The 25,425-nt window shown below is 38.0% G+C and overlaps 1 protein-coding gene across 1 annotated transcript in view; it reads left to right on the forward strand.

Moving 5' to 3' along the window:
* Positions 1-23,923, forward strand: part of LOC137287048 (glucose-6-phosphate exchanger SLC37A2-like) — a 59,328-nt gene extending 35,405 nt beyond the window's left edge. Inside the window, exons 4-17 of the mRNA XM_067819163.1 lie at positions 773-851; positions 1,426-1,561; positions 2,989-3,065; positions 3,666-3,832; positions 4,854-4,897; positions 5,364-5,450; positions 5,694-5,753; positions 6,739-6,829; positions 7,211-7,273; positions 7,541-7,626; positions 8,797-8,845; positions 10,747-10,899; positions 11,535-11,632; positions 18,836-23,923. Coding sequence (XP_067675264.1) covers positions 773-851; positions 1,426-1,561; positions 2,989-3,065; positions 3,666-3,832; positions 4,854-4,897; positions 5,364-5,450; positions 5,694-5,753; positions 6,739-6,829; positions 7,211-7,273; positions 7,541-7,626; positions 8,797-8,845; positions 10,747-10,899; positions 11,535-11,632; positions 18,836-18,916 — 1,271 coding nt within the window. The 3' untranslated portion in view covers positions 18,917-23,923. The remainder of the gene's footprint in view (positions 1-772; positions 852-1,425; positions 1,562-2,988; positions 3,066-3,665; positions 3,833-4,853; positions 4,898-5,363; positions 5,451-5,693; positions 5,754-6,738; positions 6,830-7,210; positions 7,274-7,540; positions 7,627-8,796; positions 8,846-10,746; positions 10,900-11,534; positions 11,633-18,835) is intronic.
* The last annotated feature ends 1,502 nt before the right edge of the window (positions 23,924-25,425 follow it).

Raw genomic sequence — 25,425 nt, forward strand, 5'->3', positions numbered from 1 at the left:
AACGAAGCTTGAGGTAATATGCTATAGACCTATGGTAAGGTAAGTAAAAAATTAGGATCTGTTTATTACAATGCTTTGTTTGGTCCAGACAAATTAGAAAATTAAAAGCTTTTGATTTTGGTGCCAGAACTCTGAATGAATGAATCTCATTGTCGGGAGATAATGAAAGAAATGTGTCATTCAAGTCGATGATACCATTAGCTGATGTACTGTGATGTACTGACACGCCGTCATTGTGAGTCCCTAGCAAACACATCCTAAAAGTCTGTCGCTGTTGTCCAGAAAGAGCTGAATAAACCCTACAGTGATATGAAAATTATTAAAAAGATAATATATTTTGATGTTTTATATTAATCTAGTGAAATTTTCCATATGTATATGTAAATGAAGAGAAATATATTCATTTGTTTAGCTGGAATTTCAGAAAATGGCAATCATTTCACATATGAAACCATCAAAAGCTAAGGCAGTATGTAATGAAGATAAGCGTTGTCCTTTGTGTTTAGTTCTTCATTATGAAAGCAACTGGAACAAAATAAGTGAAATGTAATATCTTCTTTTTCTCATTGCTATGATTAACCATGGTAACTGACAAAAAACAGCCGCCATTCAAACATGCAGCCTTTTTGTACGACTACATTCTGTAGATGCTCGTGCTGTTGATCACTGGATTGTGCTGTCCAGACTAGATTATTTACAGACCACTGCCATATAGCAGGAATATTGCTGAGTGTGGCGTAAAACTGAACTCGCTGACTCTTCTTGTTTCCAGATCAGAACAACTATGAGGAACTGCTGGGAAGTTTGGACTATGCATTTCTTTTCTCCTACGCCATCTGTATGTTCATCAGGTGAGTTGAGTGACATGTTATGTAGGCCTACTTATCACTACCAATACCCTGCTGATTAGTCATTACATTTGTGATCTGGATTAGCAGACCGTGTCTCATGTCAAATTACGTGGGACACTCATGCTTCACTTCATACAAAGTGCGGAAGATCAAAACTTGATGCATATAAGTGAGTCAGTTTTGTCTTGATTTTGTCAGTTGGTTTGTAAAATTTCCAGTCCAGAAAGGGGAACCGAATATCCATTATAGACTATCACCTTTCTGTTGTAAGAAAATTGAATGGAAGGCGAGGTTTCCGGATATCTGGGTCCGGGCATCTGGTCTCACTGTATTTTCCAACATAATGATTATGCACAAGAAATAGCAGTGAAGTTGAAAATCTCAGGCTGTGCTGGATATCAAAGTATAGCTGGCAATAGCAGTCATATAAACATGAGCCATTTTTATGGATTTACTTACTCATCCCAACTGTATGTTCCAATTGATTAATAGTAGATTTCTGATCTGACTGTGATAGGTCATTGACAGCATTTGTGAAGGAGCTGTATGTTCAAAATCATGTTACATATTTCAGTGGCCATATTGCTGAACGGATGAACTTGCGGTACTTCCTGGCGCTAGGCATGTTGGGAACTGGGGTTGCCACAGCCATGTTTGGTTTGGGGTACTTCTTGAATATACACTCGCTGGCCTACTATGTAATAGTCCAGGTAGGTGCTTCACTGGGGACATCATGTGGATATTGCCTGAAATATTAACTTCCTCCAAATACCCATCTTCTATCACATCACAGCATGAAATTTTATAGATTTCAACAGACATCACATTCAGTGCCAACATATCTAATAGTTGTGAGGAAAACCCATTCATTGTTTAGAAAACCTGTTGTGAGAAGTGAAACCATTATTTTCCATACCTCTTACCTCTGTACTGCAACACAGTGGCCTTTCTGTAGGTACTAACCCAGTCGAGTATCCCACAGGCATTGTCTTCTGACATGCGAGCAAAGTGAGCAAAGATTGGCAATGTACTTTCTTCGCTTCGGTTCGTAAATGTAGTATGTTATGAAAACGTTCTAAAACCAACACATAACAACATGACACATGATTGAAACAAGTAATTTCATTGGCCGGTCAAACTGTCAACAAAACGTGAAAACGAAAGAAAACGTGTATTTGTGAAAGGCTCAATTCTTGTGACGAACAAGGTGGGAAATGGACACCTTTATTGATATTTGTCACATCTGCTATAGATTCATTGCCTTTCTATTCTGATGTCTGCATCAAATTTAACTCATAGATCTTGAGTTCAATGTTTCTCAATTTTCGCACACTCAAAAAAACTTGACATACATGTCGCTTAACTGTAAAATTAGTGATCTAAATGCATATTAGTTGTTATATACTCCATGATTTTCAATATCCTTTTATCAAAGTGCTTTTTGAGCCGTTTCGAAAGAAAAATCTGTTACAATCTCCTGTCATAGGACAAGCAGTCATCTCATCTGCTGGTCATAAATCCATACTTGTAGTTGATCATTTATCGATAATTCATCAACAGAAGACATCGATAATCGATTGTGGTTTTGAGATCAATTCCCAACAGTAATGTGCACAAAAGATGAGGATTTATGCATCTCAATGTACAATGCGATAACTTTGAGTAGTTAGTGAGCATCTGGTTATTTCAAGCTCAGTAGATTTTAGGTGATTTGTTCAGTAACATATAGGCTACTGACAGTTGCCTCCCCTTGTACAGAAAGCTTGGGTCATCTTGAATATAGGATCTTGGTGCATTCTTGCTGTATTGTGTGCAGGAAGCAGGGACTTTACATGAATAGATTTACCTGGGTCTTCTTACAGACACTTAGCATCTTAATCAGAAGCCTCAGAACACGTGAAAGTTGGTTACACTTGGCAAACCTCACCTGACTGTCAAGAATCCCAGAGATGTCACATTACACATGTTTAAATGCCTTAAGCTTATAATGGACTGGTTCAGTTCTTGAATTATGAACTGATTGAAATCACTGATGCCTTGATTATTTTATGTCAGTTATAGTTTTTCCTATGTAGTCATGTTATAAATTCAGTTAAATCCTGTCTCTGTACATGTGGTGCTTGTGTTTTGTGTGTAGGTTGTGGCAGGAGCTCTGCAGTCAACAGGCTGGCCCAGTGTTGTGGCCTGCATGGGGAACTGGTACGGCAAGGGGAAGTAAGTCTTCATTGTCACCTGACATGTTTAGGTTGTGACACTTCTGACTGTATATATTGGGTATATTGGCTTTGAGACTTCTGTATAATACGATGGATAGGGTTCAGAAGAAGGAGATGAAAACTTGTTTTGTCTGACATTATCTTACTTTGATGAATTCATGTCAAATGTACAATTTCATGTCTTCTCGCAAAGGAATTTTGTTAATCTCAGTTGGAACTTTTGGTTTTAATCTTTATTGACAAATGTTGATAAAATTGACATAATATAAGGATGAAATTTGCATATTATCCAAAATGATTTTTCCAACTTTTTTAGTTTATAAACATTAACAAACAGGACAGTTCCTCTAACCAGCTGCAATCACAGAGGTATTAGGGATATCATTTGATTATTCTGCAAGGGTTTGAGGAAGCCAGGATTTGATGTGAAAGTATGTTCCTTTCTGAGGATGACTGGTTCCTATCAGATTGGTAAAACAGCTTCCTGTAATAGTCTTGATGCAAACATGCGCTTCCAAAATGATTTAGTTCCAAAAAGCTTCTAAAGTTGTTATAACACTGGAACAAGATCTAACAGCAGAAAATGTTGTGTTTCCAGACGGGGTCTCATCATGGGCTTATGGAACTCACACACCTCAGTCGGCAACATCCTTGGTTCTGTCATTCCTGGAATATTCGCGGACCATTCCTGGGGCTGGTCCTTTGTGGTGCCCGGTATCATCATTGGCACATTTGGTGTCCTCACTTTCTTCTTCCTGGTCCCAAGTAAGTGCCTACAGATGCACCATGTGTCTGAGCACAACCTGTGTTTGTTTGCACGCTATTAAGGGGCGTTGGGGTAGCTTAGTGGTTAAAGCGTTCGCTCGTCATGCCGAAGACCCGAGTTCGATTCCCCACATGGGTACAATGTGTGAGGCCCTTTTTCTGGTGTCCCCTGCCGTGGTATCGCTGGAATATTGCTAAAAGCAGTGTAAAACCAAACTCACTCACTCACTCACTCACTGCACGCAATTGATGATTGCATTATGTTTTCTAATGATAGTTCAGAATAACTGGATGAGCAATCTATGAAATTTGACATGTGCTGTTAATTTCAGTGGTTTGCATTTTAGAAACTGCTTCTTTTCCATGCACCGTATTTGTGTTAGTAGAGGAGTGATGCTTAGCATGCACATGGCACAGGACAGACTTATGTTGATGAGACAAAAATGTTTTAAACAGAAATAGTTGTTACTAGGCAGTTAGAGACAACTCTTCTGGACAAATGCATTTGTGTATTGAGAACTGTAACATACAAAGGAAATTCTATGTGATGTAACATGAAGGTTACTTCAGACTGGTTGAAAAGTTGTGAAGTTTGAAAGAGGAAGAGATATGATAAATGCAATTAGAGTTGTGTTGGAAACAGAAAAAAACTGTATTTCCTCCGTTACTCCTTATCCCCCAAATTTAAACAACTACAAATAGGATATTTCAATATATCTTACTTCAGCCTAACCGGGCATTTAGTGGGATGCACAGGAGGATATCCAGAAAGGCATGTTTTTTCGTAAAATCAGACAAAACCTAGAAAAAACACGAACTGCTCCTGAAAACAATAGCTCAGCCTCCTGTAAATGGCAGTTAGGTCGCTCAGCCAGGTGTGATAACAAAAAGTCGACTCTACTGACATGAAATGCATGCGCTGCCAAGTGGTACAAGCGGGATAACAAGTTCACAAACACACGCTCTCAAACATCCTTTGCAGTGAAGTACAATATTTGATTTCTGCTTCACACTATTTCAGAGCCAGAAGATGTTGGCTGCAGTTTGCCAGACCACCAGGGAACTGTAAGTGAGATATGTCTTTGAAACAATGCATAGTTAACGCTTAGTACTGCTAGCCTCTTTCCTTCTCGCATTGTTATGTTTATAATCTTTCCCTCAGGCTTTGTTATCCTTTATAATCTTTCCCTCAGGCCTTGTTATCCTTTATAATCTTTCCCTCAGGCCTTGTTATCCTTTATAATCCTTCCCTCTAGCATTGTTATCCTTTATGATCTTTCACTCTAGCTTTTGTTTCCTTTATAATCTTTCAATCTAGCTTTGTTATCCTTATTTATGTCCGACCACAACTCTCTGCATTACCATCCTGAATTATTTTTCCCTGTAGTAGTGTTATGCAGCAGTGTTGTCCTGTGTTATTCCGGCTAGTATTGCTGTGACATCCCAGTTAAGTCATGCAGTAATTAAGTCAGTGGTATAACTACAACCCATAAAGCACTGTGTATTTAACCTCCATCTTTTTGTCATGTAGAGCGTGGTCGCTAATGTGGAGGTAGACGTAGAGGTTGAGGCCACTCCCACTTCATCCAAGTACGATGACCCCGACCGTGATGACCAGGTGAGGCATGTGTTGTTTGACCTGCAACACTGCTCTTCCTACATTGAATGGAAAGTTACAGTTGATACCCCTGATGACACAATTAACATCCTGTAACCTTACAAGAGAGTTCAGTAATTACCGGTAATATCATGGAGTTGAAGTAACTTGAGTTAAATGTAAGCATCTAATGGGAAGCTCTTATTTTTGATGTGTCAATACAAGAAACCACTGACAAGTTTGGTGTCATTGTTGTCATTACAGCCCCTGTTGAAGAAGAAAGAGGACAAAGCTATTACAATACTTGGTGCCATGAGAATACCAGTAAGTAACACAGTGACATGGTCCGTACAGGCATTGAAAAGCCCTGGAATTCAGACAGTATCTTCAAAAGGCCTGTAATTGGTCACTGAATTAAATTTACAGTTACACTTCATTGCTGTGTTCATATTCCCAAGGGGGAAAAAAAACATCTCTACCTGATTAGATGAGAATGCGAGGTTTTTGCTAAGTGATTTAGTCCCTATACCTTCTGAGGGCAGTGAAGCTAAAATTAATTCCCATCCTTAACAAAGCTAAACTGGTTTACCTGCCCTAAAGTGCTTATGCAGCACATCACCATAAAATAACAACTGAAGATTATATATTTTTTCTGATAACGGAATAGAAATTTTTAAGTAATATTTCTGATCATTTATAAATGAATCACCACTAGATTAGAACAAAATGTGTGTACACAGCTTAAGGCCATTTCTTCCTGTTATTTTTTTTACAAAGGAGTTGAATTTAGCTTGTGTAGTGGTATTTGATTGCAAGCTTCCAATTATCATTTAGAAGTGAGTCTGTTCACCATGACATAATTTTGACTGGACACAATACATGAAATAGCAGTTTCCCTATGCATATGGAGAATATTATTTTACTTAGCCTTTATTATATGTCATGTAAAAGATGTTGCATTTTTCATTATGCAACCTTAAATCTTTGTGAAATAGCCTTGCTGCATTACTGGTACAATGATGACAAAATGGTACTGTTCTTATAATCATGAAAGAATATTAACATGTGATACTTCAGCCAAAATTTGATGCAAATCTCCATGACAAGACCTCAGGTGTTTTTCCTAAGCACCTGTGAAAATTGTTGGTTAGATAATGTAATATAATGGTTATAACATTTTGGATGAATTTCTTCTTGTTTTCCTGTTGTCTTCCTCTCATATCTTAGTGTTTCATTCATTCAAAGGGCAGTGACGTCAAGACAGACAGTGAATTAACTGTGATTTCACATAATACTTCTTTTGTTTCAGGGTGTGGTAGAGTTTGCTCTCTGTCTGTTCTTCGCCAAATTGGTCAGCTACACCTTTCTGTTCTGGCTGCCCAAATACATCTCTGCCAAAAGTAAGTACATGTAATTACCTGTTACTTATGCTGCTCATTGGGTTTCTGAAGCAGAGTGGGTGTGGTTAGGAGTTACCTCCCTTTACTTAACTTTGACAACATATTTATGATCACAAGAGTTAACATATTGCCAGTTAACTGCATGATTCTTTTAAGATTATGAATGGCAAGATTCCTTCTGGAAAAAGGAACAAATGTGAAAGTGTCTCAGTTTACAAACTTGAACATTTTAATACTTGTATTTGTTTGTGTGTGTTGTGTGAATATCATAAGGTTCAACTTATTGTGTCACACTAATTTTGTTTCACTCATGTAAATTTCTGTCTGTCTTTACAATTTACATTTATGTGTTTAAATATATTTTTGAATATATGTTTTCAGCTAGTTATAGTGCACAGACTTCAGCAGATCTGTCAGCGTTGTTTGATGTTGGAGGAATCATCGGTAGGTTGTTTGTTCAAGTATTTGTTGTTATTCTGCTCTTTCACTACATGAAAAACATTCTTTTCTCCATTACACATTTTGATACATGTTGATCAAGATGTACACTTTTACTCTTTGAAGTATCATGTAGAATGTGAACTTTCATTAAGATGATAAAGGTTAATATGATTATAGATGAATCTTAAAAAAGGAAGCAAGTAAATATTGAGATGTGTTTTCAAGTTTTATTAAACAAGCTTCATTCCTTGTGGGCTTTTTGTTTCTCAGGTGGAATCCTAGCAGGTGTGATATCGGACTTCACAGGGGCAAGGGCGTCTACATGTATGATCATGTTGTTCCTGGCAGCCCCTATGGTCAGTATGGCCCACTGTAGTGACATTGTGTCTGCTGTTGTGACATTGTGTCTGCTGTTGTGATATTGTGTCTGTTCTTGTGCTGTGGTGTTTGCTGTTGTGACATTGTGTCTGTTCTTGTGCTGTGGTGTTTGCTGTTGTGACATTGTCTGACATTGTGTCTACTGTTTTGACATTGTGTCTGCTGTTGTGCTGTGGTGTTTGCTGTAGTGCCGTGATGTCTGCTGTTGTACTGTGGTGTTTGCTGTAGTGCCATGATGTCTACTGTTGTGCTGTGGTGTTTGCTGTAGTGCCATGATGTCTGCTGTTGTGCCGTGGTGTTTGCTGTAGTGCTATGATGTCTGCTGTTGTGCCTTAGTGTCTGCTGTAGTGTCATGGTGTCTGCTGTTGTGACATTGTGTCTGCTGTTGTGCTGTGGTGTTTGCTGTTGTGACATTGTGTCTGCTGTTGTGATATTGTGTCTGTTCTTGTGCTGTGGTGTTTGCTGTTGTGACATTGTGTCTGTTCTTGTGCTGTGGTGTTTGCTTTTGTGACATTGTGTCTGACATTGTGTCTACTGTTTTGACATTGTGTCTGCAGTTGTGCTGTGGTGTTTGCTGTAGTGCCGTGATGTCTGCTGTTGTACTGTGGTGTTTGCTGTAGTGCCATGATGTCTACTGTTGTGCTGTGGTGTTTGCTGTAGTGCCATGATGTCTGCTGTTGTGCTGTGGTGTTTGCTGTAGTGCCATGATGTCTGCTGTTGTGCCTTAGTGTCTGCTGTAGTGTCATGGTGTCTGCTGTTGTGACATTGTGTCTACTGTTTTGACATTGTGTTTTCTGTAGTGCCATGGTGTTTTCTGTAGTGCCATGATGTCTGCTGTTGTGCTGTGGTGTTTGCTGTAGTGCCATGGTGTTTGCTGTAGTGCCATGATGTCTGCTGTAGTGATAAGTTGTTTGCTGTAGTCACCCGGGGTCTGTTGTTAGCGTGTAGTTTCATTATATATATCATTGTTTCCTTATGTATTTTGCAACATGCAGACACCAACATCAAAACTGATCTTGTCTTGATGAAATCACTTGCTAATGCATTCTAGATTTTAGATACGTGTATGGGCCAGTAGTAAATGGCCAAATGTGACACTGTCCACGTTGTCGACCACTTGTTGCTCTATGTCACTCTTCCGATTTCAGATGTATGTGTATGACTTGTTTGGAAGTTTAGACTACACACGGAACATATGTAAGTAAACTTCTAATTGACAATAACCATACATGTAATAACTGCAGTAAATTTCCATGTTGCATGCATTTATGATACATCCCTGATGTTCAGGGATTTATGCAGACCTGCAGAATCTGATATTTCACTCTAAGCCTGAAGCAGTTGTGCTGTCATGTGAGCTTAATGTTGCAGGAAGGCCTGAAGTGATGTCAGTCTAAGTAATTTTAGTCTCAGTACTTTCCATTGCACTCAATTACTGAGTCTAACAAAACCTAGTAGGAGGTCGTGTCAGGTAACCTTTGAGCGACCCATGACCATGCAATCAAAAGTGAGAAGGCGAAACGGATTTAACCTATGAATCAACGGCTACTGTTTAGCGTTTGGCAGAACTTAGAAAATTTGCTAGTCACTGACACTGATCCCTCAACAAACAAAATCCATATAAAACACAGGTATTTGGCCTGCAGTATATATGCTTAGGGCTTTTAGATGACATGGTTAACATTAGACAAGCAATCTGACAAGCAATCTGACATCCTTGAATACTGACAAAAACACTGTTTACTCACTGTTGACAGTATTGTAGCGTGCTCCATGTGCATTACCAGGTAGCGATGATATGGAAAATAGCGTTCGGAATCATTCAAGTACAAACCTTTCTGTGGTAAAGGTTCAAAATGTATGTGCGAATGTCCACTTTCGCGATTTGGTATGCTGTGTTACGCGACGAGACCTCCGGTAAGGTTTTGTTAGACTACGTAGGGGAGTATAACGAAAAAAGTACTGAGACTAAGTTTACGTAGACTGGAAGTTATGTAGGTCTCACACACTTACACTGAGGTAAAGCCGTGTATGGTGCTGACACAGACACGGCAAACTGAGATTTAAACACACAATCAAAGTTTCTGTGTTTCAAAGGGACATGCTCAAAAAAAGTTTAAATATAGGAGAAAAGACACGTTCGAGGTTTTGATAGACAATGTAAAACCCGAGGGGGAGTGGTTTCACAACCCCGATGGTTTTGCATTGTCTACCAAAACCAAGGAGAAATGTTTTCTCAGACATGTGTAGCATCTGTGATGGATAATTAACATAACATTACACATAAGATCAATTTAGTATTAGTAACTATAAACAGATGATTCAACCCCATGTCTTTCGTCATGTAGTAGAGCGTCTGCGTTCAAATTTGTTACAGGTCTGTGAAAACATTTGAACTTAATCGTTGATATTTTTCAGTTGATTTCAAACACTCATGTATCATTTGAATGTTAATGATCATATGGAGTTAGGAAAAGATGATTTACACAAAGTAAAGCCTGGGAAGAGGTCTTAAAAACAAGAGATGACCTGAAGCAAACTTCAGGTTTATGTGTATGTTTCAAGACTGGCCCTTCATTGCCTGAAGAACAGGTGTTTGGTTTAGTGCCCTGCCACATCATACTGAAATTGTTACCATCCTCACAGACGATGAGACTGAAAAGTCTTTCTACCACTACATTGATGTGAGTGAAGTGAGTGGAGTGAGTGAGTGTTTAAGGTCGCATCGGCAATGTTTCAGCCATGTCGTGACGAGTAAATTGATGGGATCACCAGTGCTACACCACACTCTGCCACACTAACCTACATACTGAATGCCCAGAATAGGGAGGTCGTGGATTCAATGCACAACCGCTTCATACCAAAAGACATAAAAAGTATGGTACTTGTTGTTCCCTGCCTGGCGCTCGGCATTAATGCGTAAAACAAGGAGTTGTCAGCTCGGAGTCAGTATGATGTGTCCGAGTAGGATATTCATGTTTAAATGAGGCATGGAATCTCAGTGGGCTAGCAGGCATGCACGTCATCATACGATCTAAATATTCTTAAGTGTGACAATTAAATCACCTTATATACTGTATGTTATGTCCTTGTTCCAGGTTTACTCATGGTGGTTGGGGCACTTGTGAATGGACCATATGCTCTCATCACAACAGCTGTCAGTGCTGATCTTGGCACCCACAGGAGTCTGCAAGGCAACGCTAAGGCGGTTGCCACAGTAACAGCATTTATTGACGGCACAGGAAGTATAGGTAGGTTTGTGATGTTGTGTGTACCATCCAGCTTGACCTGATCTAGCTGGGGTACTTTTATGAATTCTGGTAAGGATATATTACAGTGTTTGTGGATAACAACTTTTTCTCATGAGTGCAATATTTCAGTACAGATTCTTGTACCATTGTCAAGCAGACACAAGCATCTTTATCAGATTGTCATTGTTATTTATTATATTTGTCACTATTCTCATTCCCAACTTCTAAAATCCCACCCAGAGATGTTAAGATCCTATAGCAAGTACACCAGAATCACTTTTTGCAAACTTAGACTAAGCAATGAAATGTTCTCCAAGAAGTCCACATTAGCTTCCATTTGATACGTTCATCCCACTGAAGCAATAGAAATTGATATCTATCCTGTTGTGATTGGAAAGCAAAGTCCAACTCTCCAACTTTTGTAGGTGATGCAAACTGCTGGGCTTGTAACTGATGACAGCAGTGCTGTCCTACTATACTCATGGACAGATAATGTCACACCTGATAATGGATGGCAAGATACCATCATGTTGCTGGCATACCGCACACACTGACACAAAACATGAACCAAGCCAGACTTGCTAATATTCTTGAAGTTGTTTTGGGAAGGAATACTAATGTCAGGTGTGTTGCAGGCGCTGCTCTTGGCCCCTTGCTGACTGGGCTCATCTCGCCAACTGGCTGGAACAATGTCTTCTACATGCTGATTGCGGCCGATCTGGCGGCACTGCTGGTGAGTACCGTTATAGCATGTCGGCGAGACTTTCGGATCAACATCAAGCCCCTCCTATACAGCCTGTCTCCTCGCATGTTGACTGCCCACCTTGTTGCCTTCTTTGCATTGTTTGTTATTGTCATGTTTTATTATATTGGTACAGATAGTACCACTGCCATTTAGGGCAGTGTTTTCATTGTTGTTGTTAGTATTTATTGTTCTTGAGAAAGAACCAGGATCCAACCCCTCAAACCGCTGTTACTACTCTAGCAGCGATTACCCAAATACTGCCTAGACATAGTCCAAATCTCGCCCAACAGATAGTCCATCAACAAAAAATAAGGGAAGTGATATTATTTTGGCAATGTTTCTTTCCAAAATTAATTACATTTATGTAGATGAAATATATCTTTTGATATTGTTAAGAGCTTTTGAATGATGCCCACCATTAAACAGTGCAGGGATGTTATTGGTGCGAAGCTTCCATAGTGAGGTATTTTCCCCTGTTGTATCCGGTTACAGAGCCGATAGCCACCGATGTCAGGAAATAGACGACCATATATATCATTTGAGAAATCATTTAATAATAAGTAAATGTATCTGGTTGACTGGCATTCATTGGTTTCATAGTAAATTTTGACATGGTGTACTCATTTCTGGTTTTGTCATATACTTTACTAATAGCCATGGTGTTGACACACTCTAATGAAAACAAAAATCAAAACAAATACATCATTTTATGTCGAGTACAAGTGATCTCATTTCATTCATGAAACAAATACCTTGATATGTGAAACTGCTTTTGTATAAAAACATCTCCCCACCACCGTACTTTCTGTGCGTCCCCTTCCCACAACAAACAAAACTCGAAATTTCTCTATGCAGTTGCAATCAAAATCAAAATTTGGACATCAGTTATTGAAAAGCACAGGCAAATGGATGTGTGTGTACAGCTATGAATAGTTATCACACGTACAATCTTCATAAAAGTTTTTATTTAGAGTGTGTTTACACTATCGGAAAGCATACGACCAAAGCACAAAAAATCCAGTAGATAGTTTTACACGCTATGTGCAGCGAGTTGAAAATTAATGTGAAAGTAAGTAATTGAAAGAGTTAATATTACTGTGCAGAGTATTTTTGCATGGCGAAAAGAAATGCAAAATTTGCAAATTATAAACTGATGCAGAATATTTCCGGTTTACATTATTATTCGTCACACTCCTCTACTAGGTTGCTTCAGGTAACCTTTGAGATTGACCAATCAGAACACAGCTTACCAAATCAGGAAAGTGGACATTCGCACATACCTTTGAACTTTTACCTCAAAGAGGTTTGTACCCAAATAATTACTAATGCCATTTTCCATATGATCGCCTCCAGGTGATGCACATGGTGCTCACTACAACTCTGTCAGTGTTAACAGTTACTTAACAGTCGCTGAAAATAGCATTTTTGTCATTATTCTAGGATGCCAGCTTGCGGAAATATTGGTTGCTGGTAACCATGTCATAAGAAAGCCCTATGTGTATATTCTCAAACATCTGTGTTTTATGTGGATTTTCGTTTGTTAAGGAATTAGTGTCAGTGACTGGGTAGTTTTGTAAGTCCCACCAAACCCTAAACAGTCACTCAAAGATTACCTGACTTTTCCTCCTATAAGGGTTTGTTTATAGAGGAGTTTTTAAGTCAACTGATTGTGAGTTCACCTGTGGACACACATTCTGCTCATGCATCATGCCTAATGTCATAGTGAAGTATGAAAACAATGAAAGGTGCAGTCACATGGATACCTCAACAACAGCAACGTTAGTTCCCTTATTTCTTGGCATTGTTATGTATCAACTCTTGAATGATATCTGTTAAACCTAGATTGGTTTGGATCTTGCCTGTGGTTTTATATTGTAGAGGGAAAAATATGTTTATGTCACATTTCTTTGGAGCTGTTTTACTGTGTCTAATAGCCTTGATGTTTCTAAACATTTCTATGGGTATAACTTGTATATATCTAAGAGCTGCACTGCCAAAACTGAATTTTAACAGCATTCAACAGTGTGACGTTGTCATAACTGGCAAACATCTATGCAATCAAAATGAAGAGATGTAGTTCACTGATGAATCATTCATCTTAATGTTTGATAGTGGGTAAAACATGTTGCTTAAGCATCTGATCAAAGCACGCACGACCCACCCAGGTTCAGCTCCTCACACAGTGGGGAGCACAGGCCTCGTGTTTCCCCATCGGTGTATTGTAGTTTACTGTTTTCTCACTTTAGTACTATTTATGATATATTTTTTTTCTTGGGTGATTTGTTCATGGTGGACCCACCTCCTCATATCTGCCTGGTTTTCCAAAGTTTCCTTTCTGAACAATCAAAACAACACTTCAGCTTCCTCCAGTCAGTGTTACCCGCAAACCTGACTCACCTGTGAAATGTCAAATCAGATTTGTTGCTATTTTTTAAGGTCAAACAATCATGTCTTTTATGAGTAATTTAGTGGTAAATCATCTTAAAATTATGTTCAGAGATTAGTTTGAGTTGGTGAAAGTGTGTGAGTAGCATCTGTGACAGCTCTTGTTAACAGAGGAAATGGTTGTGATGGTTTCTTAGATGTTTTGTTGACAATTGGTGTTTAGCAAGGAGGGAACATCTCAAGCAAATGTGATAAGTGTGCATTTATCTATGTTGTGAATGGATCATGGCACTTTATTTTATCAAGACTTTAAACATTTGTTTTCTATTTGTTCATATTTATGAAACAAGGACCAAGTCGGTTTTGTATGGATTGCCTTTAAGAGGGTTTGTACTTACTGAGTTGTAAATAGGTTTTCTGATTAAGAACTGGTACAGCTTCGGGTCTTTTGTCACTTTGTTCAAAACACCTTTAGTGTGCATTAAATTTGATAATTTAGAGCAGACAATACAGACATCAATGCTTGGAAAGGCACCGATAATATGGAATGAGTGAGGCCAGTGTAGTTTGTGTGCCTCTTGAGCATCGGTGTCTTCTACCTCTTTTGTAACAAGAACATCAATACCTTGTAAAACTACAGATTTCATAAACAGAACAAAGACTAGAATTTTTGTGTGTAGGCATTTATGTGCTTTGACTGAAACATTTGTCTATATTTGGTTAGAAATGTCCTGAAAAGGTTTGCTGAGAACTAAAATAATCAAAAGCATGGTCCATAACAAATGTTGAATGAATGGTTGGTGAATAGAATTGCTTGTAAATGTGAGTGTACTGCAATATCAAAAAGACAGTCACATATTGACAAGTAACTTGTTTTATGTTTACTGTTTGTATATGAGTTATATCAATATATAATAAGACCTTTGATGAGACCATAACAAGGAGACAGAGACAGAACTGTGATCTTCGCCCCTGTTTTACTATGAACATTGTCAGTATCACAAATATGGTGGAACTAAGATAATTTTAGTCATATTTTGTTTTATGTATATTTATGTATATTTATATATGAATGAAGGTTACAGATGTACTTTTATTTATGGATTATTTATAAATTATTTTCCATTGGTTGTTACAATTTCACTTTATTTATTGAAATGTTGTTTGTATATATGAACTCCACGCCTTGTTTGCCTATACATCTTCTAGCTATGCTGACATAATGATTACGCATATTGCTTGCCTACATGTTGTAGCATGGCTATCTACTAACATGTTCAGAATTAACAGTGGATGTAGTTCAGTCTGCATGGATGTGTAGTAGTGGTACAGATGGTATGCATGGCAAAATATGTAGAGGTTACCTCATCATCACTCCAACGCCCATCCATCACTTCTAACCCCATTACTTCCAACTCCGTCAGCCCCAACACCATCACTTCCAACCCCATCACCTCCAATCCCATCACTTCCAACACCATCACCCCCAACACCATCACCTCCAACACCATCACCCCCAGCACCATCACCTCCAATCCCATCGCCCCCAACACCATCACCCCCAACACCATCACCCCCAACACCATCCCCTCCAATCCCATCACTTCCAACACCATCACCCCCAACACCAACACCTCCAATCCCATCACCTCCAGCACTATCACATCCAACACCATCACCCCCAACACCATCACCTCCAGCAACATCACGCCCAACACCATCACGCCCAACACCATCACCCTCAGCACCATCACGCCCACCTCAAGCTTTTGGTGTCCCATTAATGCTAAGCAAAACCAGCCTATTTTAAGATACTGCTGAGACTTTGACATATCACTCTAGTAGCAATGTAAAAATAACAGCCTAAGCAGCTATACTCCTTGACCTACACAGTTTAATTGCTTTGTTCAAATCTCCTAACCTTCATCGGTACAGTAAACAGTATGTTGCCACTCCCAAAAGATCTGTCCAGCTTAGCATTACCTTCATGGCTGCGTGTCCTCTTGGACCCCACCTTGCCCAGGGGCCACACCCTGAAAACCCAGTCCTGATATTGCCCCACCCCCCACACAAGTGCAATCCGCACACCCTCCTCTCAAACTCGTACCATGTCCATCACACAACCTGCATTCCTATCCAGAACCCATCTTTCTTCACATATCACCTTCTCAAATATCCCCACATACCACATCATGTCTGTACCCACTCCTCTTTGTACAACCCTACCCTGTCAAACACGCTCCTAGTCCCTCCTTACCACTACTAGCCTCACCCTTTACCCTTATTGTCATAAGACAGGTTGGTGTCTTGCAGCTAACAGGATTTGATGTGGTAATCAAAATGTATGGAAGGCTTTGTACAGACTCTTTTCCCTATACAGATGTCATTGCATATTCTGTCCTCATTATTTATACAGTTGTTGAATTCTTTAAGAAGTATTTTTTAATGTAAGGAAAAAAAAACAAGAGGGATGAATAAAAAACGGTCAACATGTTGAGTTTTGTTTTGATTTTCCCTTTTAGGATGTGACTGAATTTTGCTAATTCTGTCCTGTACCCACCCTATCACCCACTTTGCACATGCTTTTGTTCCATTTTTCCTCTGCACAATCACTACATCAGAATGAAGACTTGAGTATGTGTCAGAAGTAAGTCACAATCTATTGTAAGCCCCAAGAGATCTGTAGTTAATCAGTATGTTGATGGATGCGTACAGGTACTGATTGTATGGGTAACAGTAGCTGGTCATTGCATGATGTGCATGTTCTAGACTGGTGTGATTAAGTGTGATGATTTAATGTTCTAAACAGTTTCTGTATTCAAGTGTGGTGAGTGCATGATCTTGGTGTCTGTAAGTGTCTACTGGTGCACTTCTCTCTCAAAGCAGTTTCCATAGATACTCATCACCCTTCATGTCAACAGGTGGCCTGTAGCTGAGAGCTTCACAAATTCAGTCACGAACAATTCATTAGTTTCATTCTACCTTACAGAACATTTTGTCACATCTGGAGGAACACCTAATATTTTCATTCAAAACACGAGCACAGGAAAACTATATTTCCTCAGAAAAAAATGTTTGTGTTTCAAAGGCTGATATTCGAAGTTTTGAGCAAACAATCTCATTGTCAGTTGTCTTACCATTCATGTGTCACATCCAGTGTCACACTGCATTGTCACACCTGACTGCAGTTTACCACAGTAGGTTGTGTGGCAATCCCACTGGGTTCAACACTTTTGCATGGTGTGATGGTGTGACATAATACAATAGTCCATATTTAGACACAGTGGTCTTAATGCTAAAATTGTACAAGGGGGAGAAAATTGATGCCCATGATTTTATCATATTCATGGGAAAAAAACAGCACAAAATAAGCAAGTACAATAGTAGAAAAAATTTACAAAATATTTTTAAAAACACATTAAGTAAAATTATCAAATAGCATATGTACTGAACACAGTAACTGCTGATTTAGGTTAATTCAATGTTAATAACAAGGGGTTATATTATTTATTTAAATTTTTTATTTAATATGAAATTTCTTTGGATAAGTTAATACTAATTTTTTCATTAGCTTTTGGCCAAAATACTAATCTGGCTACATGAGGGTTGGCATCTCTGCCACCACTGCTTGCACTTGGTCTACAACACAACTCTTTCATCACACACCACAACACTTTCCAGCACATGAATCTTTGGTCAGAATTCTGAGCACATCTTCCCAACCATAAGTCTGTGGGTTAACCTGTTCACTACCACTGGTCTGATCAAGCCAGAGACTCACACAGTGGTGACGACTAACGTGTTTTCCAGAGAGATTACACACTGTAATTAAACACAAGTTCAAAATACAAATAAAGCTTTTTGGAAACCCTCTGCCGTCACAAGTATACTTGTATTCACTTGTATTCACTCACATTCACTCACATTCACTCTGTCACTCATCAATTAATCTTGTAGCTCTTGAAAAAAACACTCACTTACTCAACCATTAATCTTGCATGACTATGTCCATACTACATCATCAGGTAATCTTGTATTCACTCATCTGTAAATCCTGTAGCTCTTGAATCCATACTTGATATTGTGAACAAGCCCCTGCAGTGAAGTGGTTTGACAGCAAACATCGAGGGAATATATCCAGAGTGCAGTTAATGTGCAGTGGCCCTGAGAACAGATTGTTGTGTGGATGAGAGGCAGGACGGTTGCATACACTGGACTTTGATGGATTATCCTGACTTCGGCTCATACATATCAGAACACAAAACATGACATAGATACTGTCCACCCAATTATCTGCTTGATCCAGTCACTTTTGAATAAGCAGCCAGCTGATCAGTGATGAGTAGCATGTAATAAACAGGTTTACTGGCAACCCTGGTCCACATTGATAGTGTTGACAATTTTGATATATTGTATGATGACATAGTGTCACTATGACTAACTGAGATGGTTATTATTGGCCATTTCACATTTAATGGTTTATTAGATCTGTTTGTTAAAACCATACTTCTAGAGCTATTACCATGGAAAATGAACCTTTGTAGTCATTTTTCAAGGTTCAGAACAAAAGGGTAAAGAAGTAAGAATTGATTTCCAAAGCTCTGACCTTCATATAGTTTGGCTGTTACTTGATGGAAGGTTCACAGTCTTAAATGTTTATTTATTCATTGTTTAACATAAATGAGATATTCTGTAACACTCCAGTAATTGTAAGATAAAAATTACCCATTTTAAGACTTGTCCTTTTCTCTATGTAACCTGTTTTTCTCCTGCAACATGTTCAGAATACATTCTGTGTCATTTCAGCTTCTGATCCGACTTGTGACCAAGGAAATCATGGCTTCTGTTGCGTCACGACGGATGCATCGGCGTGACCACATACAGTGATGACATGGTAATTAGCTTCATTCCTGTCATTATCCTCAGCATCTATTGGTTAGTTCTCCGCCAGCATGTGCCTTATGTACAAAGATGTCTTCTGTCTTGTGATTGTTGAGGTCCTCCAGACAAACTTTACTGTATCCATGACAACAAAACAGAAGTTATATTTAATGACCTGTTAAATATTGTATTCAGGTAGTGAAAGAATAACAGAAATCAAAATATACTGTGCATAAATTACATTTCAAGATGTTACATTTTTCATGAAAATTATTTTTTAGACAATTGTGTATTCATCATCTTTAATTTGCACCCTGCTCAATGTCTCAAGGACAAAGTAGCCAGATGTGTATATGATCACTATAAGGCTAATTAGAAAATGTTCAATGTTTCTCAGGCATTGCTGCATCACTTTTGACTTTGGCGTGTCCGAATCGAGTCCATTTGTCTGGATTGTCTGGAAGAAAGGGTGTGACTGAATCTACAACACATTAACACATGCAAAACTTTGGACGATATTTCTGAGAGAAAAAAATAAAATTTTGTCTATCCCTCATCACTTTTTGTTCTATCAAAAATATTAAAAGTCCTACTGCCCTTGTCACTTTTGAAAAATATGTGCCCGAGAAACATTTAATTTTTTTATGCAGCCTAATCTTCCGTACATCAGGTTTGCACTCGGGGTTTAGATTTTAATCTATGACTGAAATGAAAATTGGATGATTGTCCCAAGTTTTAGCCTAGTTTCTTAGATATAGTCATAATAGTCTCATTAACACCAATGTTTAACTCTGAATCAGTACTTCTGCTTGGATATCTTAGAACATCACCATAAATCCAGCGAACACCCACTAATCCACTTTACCCCAAAACTGAATACCTTCTAAGGGAAACTTTGTTCTTTGTGTGGTTTAGGCTCTTAATGTCAAAATCTCAGAATTGAAATGGTGAAGAATTGTAGCAAATCTGTTTTGTTTAGACTGCTTCATTTAATGCCATTGTTCATGGGAATGTTTTCCTTCTCTTGCCCATTTATTTCAGTATAAATCTTGGAGTTACTTTCTAGTCAGATTTGTAGCCAGATTTGTTGACTCAGTTGGTCTGAGATGCTGTCAGGCCATATGATCATGTCTATATCAAAACCTCAAACTGTTGGCATTTGAATTCAGATTTGGGTGTACAAGTTATTTATTTCACAGCTATAGTTAGAAAATATGTTATGAGAACTGAACCAATTTCATGTTGATCAAAACATTGTATGTGCATACTCAATTCTAATTTGTCAGTTACCTATTTAACAATGAGACATTCCCAAAAGTGTTTTTAAAGCATTAGACTTATGGGGGAAATACAACAGTAGCACAGTTTTCACAAGTGGTAGAGGGGATTTCTTTCATCTTGATGATCCTTTGCTGTTTTGCTGTTTTCTTTATTCTTTATTGCCCATTTTATTCAGGTATATTTGTGCAGTATGGGAAGCAAGTGGGACTGCCTGTTCACTATTTTAGTGATATTTTAGTGATGTCAGACAGTTGCTGTGCATATGTGATATGTGCATATATTCGCATATGATATACGACATGTTATGTATCCCCACATGGATAATATACATGTTTACCATTCCATCAACCCCCAATACTACCCACTGCAGTATCTCTGACATGTCAACATTACTTACTTTGTTGGACAGAGTGGAGATATACCAAGCATATTTTGGTATGTACACTCACCTTTTCAGGAATCCTTGGTCTAATTCATCAGCACATAGTATTTACTGTCTGTTAGTAACAGGGATTCTAGACTGCACTGTGATGATAATGCTGCTTGTATTTAACCTTGGCATTTTATTGAGATGACATTCATCTGTTTTGTGTTGTCGTGAATGTCCAAGAACTCTGTGTAAGTATCTTTTATCTCCAGTAATGGTGTACTCTGTAATTGAACCAAAACTGGTCACTTGAACAAGAAATCCCCAAATCCATCCATAAACACTGCACTGTGTAGTCATTCATGTTGATGGCAGTGCTGCAGAACTATCTGCATGGCCATTAGGTCTTCAGGTGTGTGTTGTTTGCAAGATGCAGCTCTACCATCCGGCCAGGTGGTCTTCTGATGTCATCTTATGCAGAATATGCAGGAATCATCACATGATACGGTCACCCATTGTTCACAGTATTTTTTATTTGTGTGAAATAAAGACAAAGTCTTGAATGTGTGTATATTTCTATCCATCATGGCCAGATTTTCTCATTTATAAATGTTCTCCAGAATGTAAGAAGAAAGTATATTTTCATATTTCCCAGATTGTTTGTTGTGGGTGTGTCACCCTTGGTCTTCCATGTTAACCCTCAATGTCTTGTTTGTCATGCAGTGCCTAGCAATTGTGTTTTTTTTAATGTAATGCAATAATTTCCACCATACTCACTGTTTTGGAAGTGGTCACATGAAATGCGTAACAGTTCTGACTGTTTCCTGGTTCTCACAGTTTCATTGGAGTTTTTTTCAAGTCATGTAGAGTCTAGTAAATTTAAGAAACATTGATCTCATGTGGAGTATATTTATCACATATTGGAGTGTTAGGTGTGATGTCACTGGTGATTATGTTTATTGGCAATTCTATAAATTGTTTTTTGGGACATTACAAATATACTCATATGCTTTTGGTTCATGTTGACAGCAAACAAAGGTATGAAGTGACACCCAAGTGTAACAGTAATTTAATGATGGTGACATCTGTCCTTTGTAAAGTGAGACTGTATTTCAGCCTTGATGGTGTAAACACATTCCAAATACATCATGAATAATGTATATAGTTACATTGCAGAATGTGAGTCAGTTTGCATCTCCTGTGTCATTTTCATAAAACTCTGCCTGCCAAAAAAGCTTATGACTAAGAATGGTTATATTTTACCTTATATTTTACCACTAATTCATTTATATATTGCCTGACACATACATTATCCCATAACAGAGAATAACTCTAGGGGTCTTTCTCTTGACACTCATGTTGAAAGCTCAAATACCATAGAAAAAGAACTGTACAATCCCAGATTCTCCTTAATTTTTAACATGACGTAACTGACTTAATGAATATTTTCAATGAATTTATGAAACATATCACCTAGCTGTGAATAGCTCCCCAAAATAGCTGATTCAGCTAAAAGCAACATTTACTCACTCACTCACTCACTCACTCACTCACTCACTCACTTACTGAAACATTTTGACATGGACATAAAGTGTGAAGTGTAATATCGGCATTCTACAAGTTGCAGGATCAATGTTGAAACATTTGACTTTCTTAACTACTAGTTTATTGCATGTAAACACAATTGTCACTCTATTCAATAAACAAGAAATCTTAAGGACTGTGTAAGAACCTACACAGAAACTATTCTATACAATAAACAAGAAGTTGTTATCCATAAGGTCATACGCTTCATTGTAAAGTGTGAAAGCCTAGAGTATTTCTCACTGATGCTTTTTAATGCAGAGTGTGGCATCAAGTAACCAACCACCAACAAAAACATTACTGTCAACTTCTTTGAGTGGCATATTAGGAAGTTCAGGAATCAGATCAGAATCAAGACTTGATGTCTAAACAAGTATTATTCAGGTGATACAATGTTTTGATGTATTTTCTTGTATACTTGCTTGACAGTGATACAAGAATCTATACTGAAATGTTGCATCACCAGAATAAAGAAGCTGCTCATCCATAACAGCATTAAAGTGTTGTTTTATGTTCAAAAAAATCTTCCTAAGTATGTGTAGGACAAATGTAACAAATCATAGATTTCTTCCCTTTCTGTTTTGATAAAATACATCTTTTAGATCTATTTGTGTTTTAATCAACTTGTTTTACGATACAACACTTTGCACATCACATGTACAAACATACTTTAGTTTCATTATCTCAAAACTACTGAGGTCATGTTGATGTTTGGAGCATTTACAGGCAATACAGCAGTCCCTCACTTAAGAGAGGCATTTTGTTTCTGTCATTCCACTCAACATTACAAGAAACATGCATGAAATATTAATATGTGCATGAAAATAGAACACAAGCGGTGTTCTTCCAAATGAATATATATATTTGGGGCAGTGGGGTAGTTACTAAGTTAATGCCACAGAGAGGTTCGATTCCCAGCATGGGTGCAACATGTGAAGCCGATTTCTGGTGTCCCCTATTGTGATATTGCTAAAAGTGGCTTAAAACCATACTCTCACTCACCCACCCACTCACTCAGTCACTCCATATAATGCATACTTCCTATGTTGTATATTGAAATACTGTTTTTCTAGTAGAATACATTCTATGTGTGGACAAAACTCACAGCTTCTCATGGTTTGACCAGTTTAGAAAGCGTGGAATTATTCACCCTAAACTAGTGTTCTGTATGGATCAGAGGTCTTCATATTCATAATAAAGTTTGTACAGATGGTATACTACATCTAGGCAGGTACAGAGATACATAGTGCACAGAGGACTTCCTGTTACACACGGCATCAGAAAACCTGTATGTCACGTTTGCTAGTGCCTGTTAAGAATATCTTTTTATAACAGCTGCCACGCATGAAGTACTTATCCATTAACAAATCTTGTTAACTTGCTGTGAATCAGTTTGTTGTTAAAGTTGATAGACACTTTGTTAGATATATGCTGCACTTTCAGAGTAGGCAATGTTACGTGCTTGTGATATGTCCTAGCTTAAAAGTACCATTGTTTATTTTGACTGTATGTAATGATTGCAGGCAAATGAATAAATACTGAAGTGTACATCATGCTTATGCTATTTGTGGTGTCTTAGTTACAAGATATACATACAGATCTATTCTAATCTTTATGATTTTAATGTTCATTGCTCATTCTCAGGATTTCTGTTTTAATTCAATTTATGTAAAATTTATGAAAAGTGTCTATATTTATATTTGTATGTGTATAGAGGGAAGTGATTACCTCTCACCTGAAGATGGCTGTTGTGATGCAACAAAATAAAGCTCATGATATTATGTTTTGTGTCTTTTTATTACACTGTTTGTTTTTTGTTCTTAGATGTTACATGTCTTAGTGGTACATGATTGCCTTGTATTCTTATGAGTGTAAATGTCGTGGGTGAAATGGATTCTTATGAGTGTAAATGTCGTGGGTGAAATGGATTCTTATGAGTGTAAATGTCCTAGGTGAAATGGATTCTTATGAGTGTAAATGTCCTGTGTGAAATGGATTCTTATGAGTGTAAATGTCGTGGGTGAAATGGATTCTTATGAGTGTAAATGTCCCAGGTGAAATGGATTCTTATGAGTGTAAATGTCCTTGGTGAAATGGATTCTTATGAGTGTAAATGTCCTTGGTGAAATGGATTCTTATGAGTGTAAATGTCCTAGGTGAAATGGATTCTTATGAGTGTAAATGTCCTGTGTGAAATGGATTCTTATGAGTGTAAATGTCCTGTGTGAAATGGATTCTTATGAGTGTAAATGTCGTGGGTGAAATGGATTCTTATGAGTGTAAATGTCGTGGGTGAAATGGATTCTTATGAGTGTAAATGTCCTGGGTGAAATGGATTCTTATGAGTGTAAATGTCCTTGGTGAAATGGATTCTTATGAGTGTAAATGTCCTGGGTGAAATGGATTCATATGACTGTAAATGTTCTAGGTGAAATGGATTCTTATGAGTGTAAATGTCCTAGGTGAAATGGATTCTTATGAGTGTAAATGTCCTGGGTGAAATGGATTCTTATGAGTGTAAATGTCCTGGGTGAAATGGATTCTTATGAGTGTAAATGTCCCAGGTGAAATGGATTCTTATGAGTGTTAATGTCCTAGGTGAAATGGATTCTTATGACTGTAGATGTCCTGTGTGAAATGGATTCTTATGACTGTAAATGTCCTGGATGAAATGGATTCTTATGAGTGTAAATGTCCTGGGTGAAATGGATTCTTATGAGTGTAAATGTCCTTGGTGAAATGGATTCTTATGAGTGTAAATGTCCTGGGTGAAATGGATTCATATGACTGTAAATGTTCTAGGTGAAATGGATTCTTATGAGTGTAAATGTCGTGGGTGAAATGGATTCTTATGAGTGTAAATGTCGTGGGTGAAATGGATTCTTATGAGTGTAAATGTCCTGGGTGAAATGGATTCTTATGAGTGTAAATGTCCTTGGTGAAATGGATTCTTATGAGTGTAAATGTCCTGGGTGAAATGGATTCATATGACTGTAAATGTTCTAGGTGAAATGGATTCTTATGAGTGTAAATGTCCTAGGTGAAATGGATTCTTATGAGTGTAAATGTCCTGGGTGAAATGGATTCTTATGAGTGTAAATGTCCTGGGTGAAATGGATTCTTATGAGTGTAAATGTCCCAGGTGAAATGGATTCTTATGAGTGTTAATGTCCTAGGTGAAATGGATTCTTATGACTGTAGATGTCCTGTGTGAAATGGATTCTTATGACTGTAAATGTCCTGGATGAAATGGATTCTTATGAGTGTAAATGTCCTGGGTGAA

This window comes from Haliotis asinina, chromosome 1, assembly GCF_037392515.1.
Source record: "Haliotis asinina isolate JCU_RB_2024 chromosome 1, JCU_Hal_asi_v2, whole genome shotgun sequence".
NCBI lineage: Eukaryota > Metazoa > Mollusca > Gastropoda > Lepetellida > Haliotidae > Haliotis > Haliotis asinina.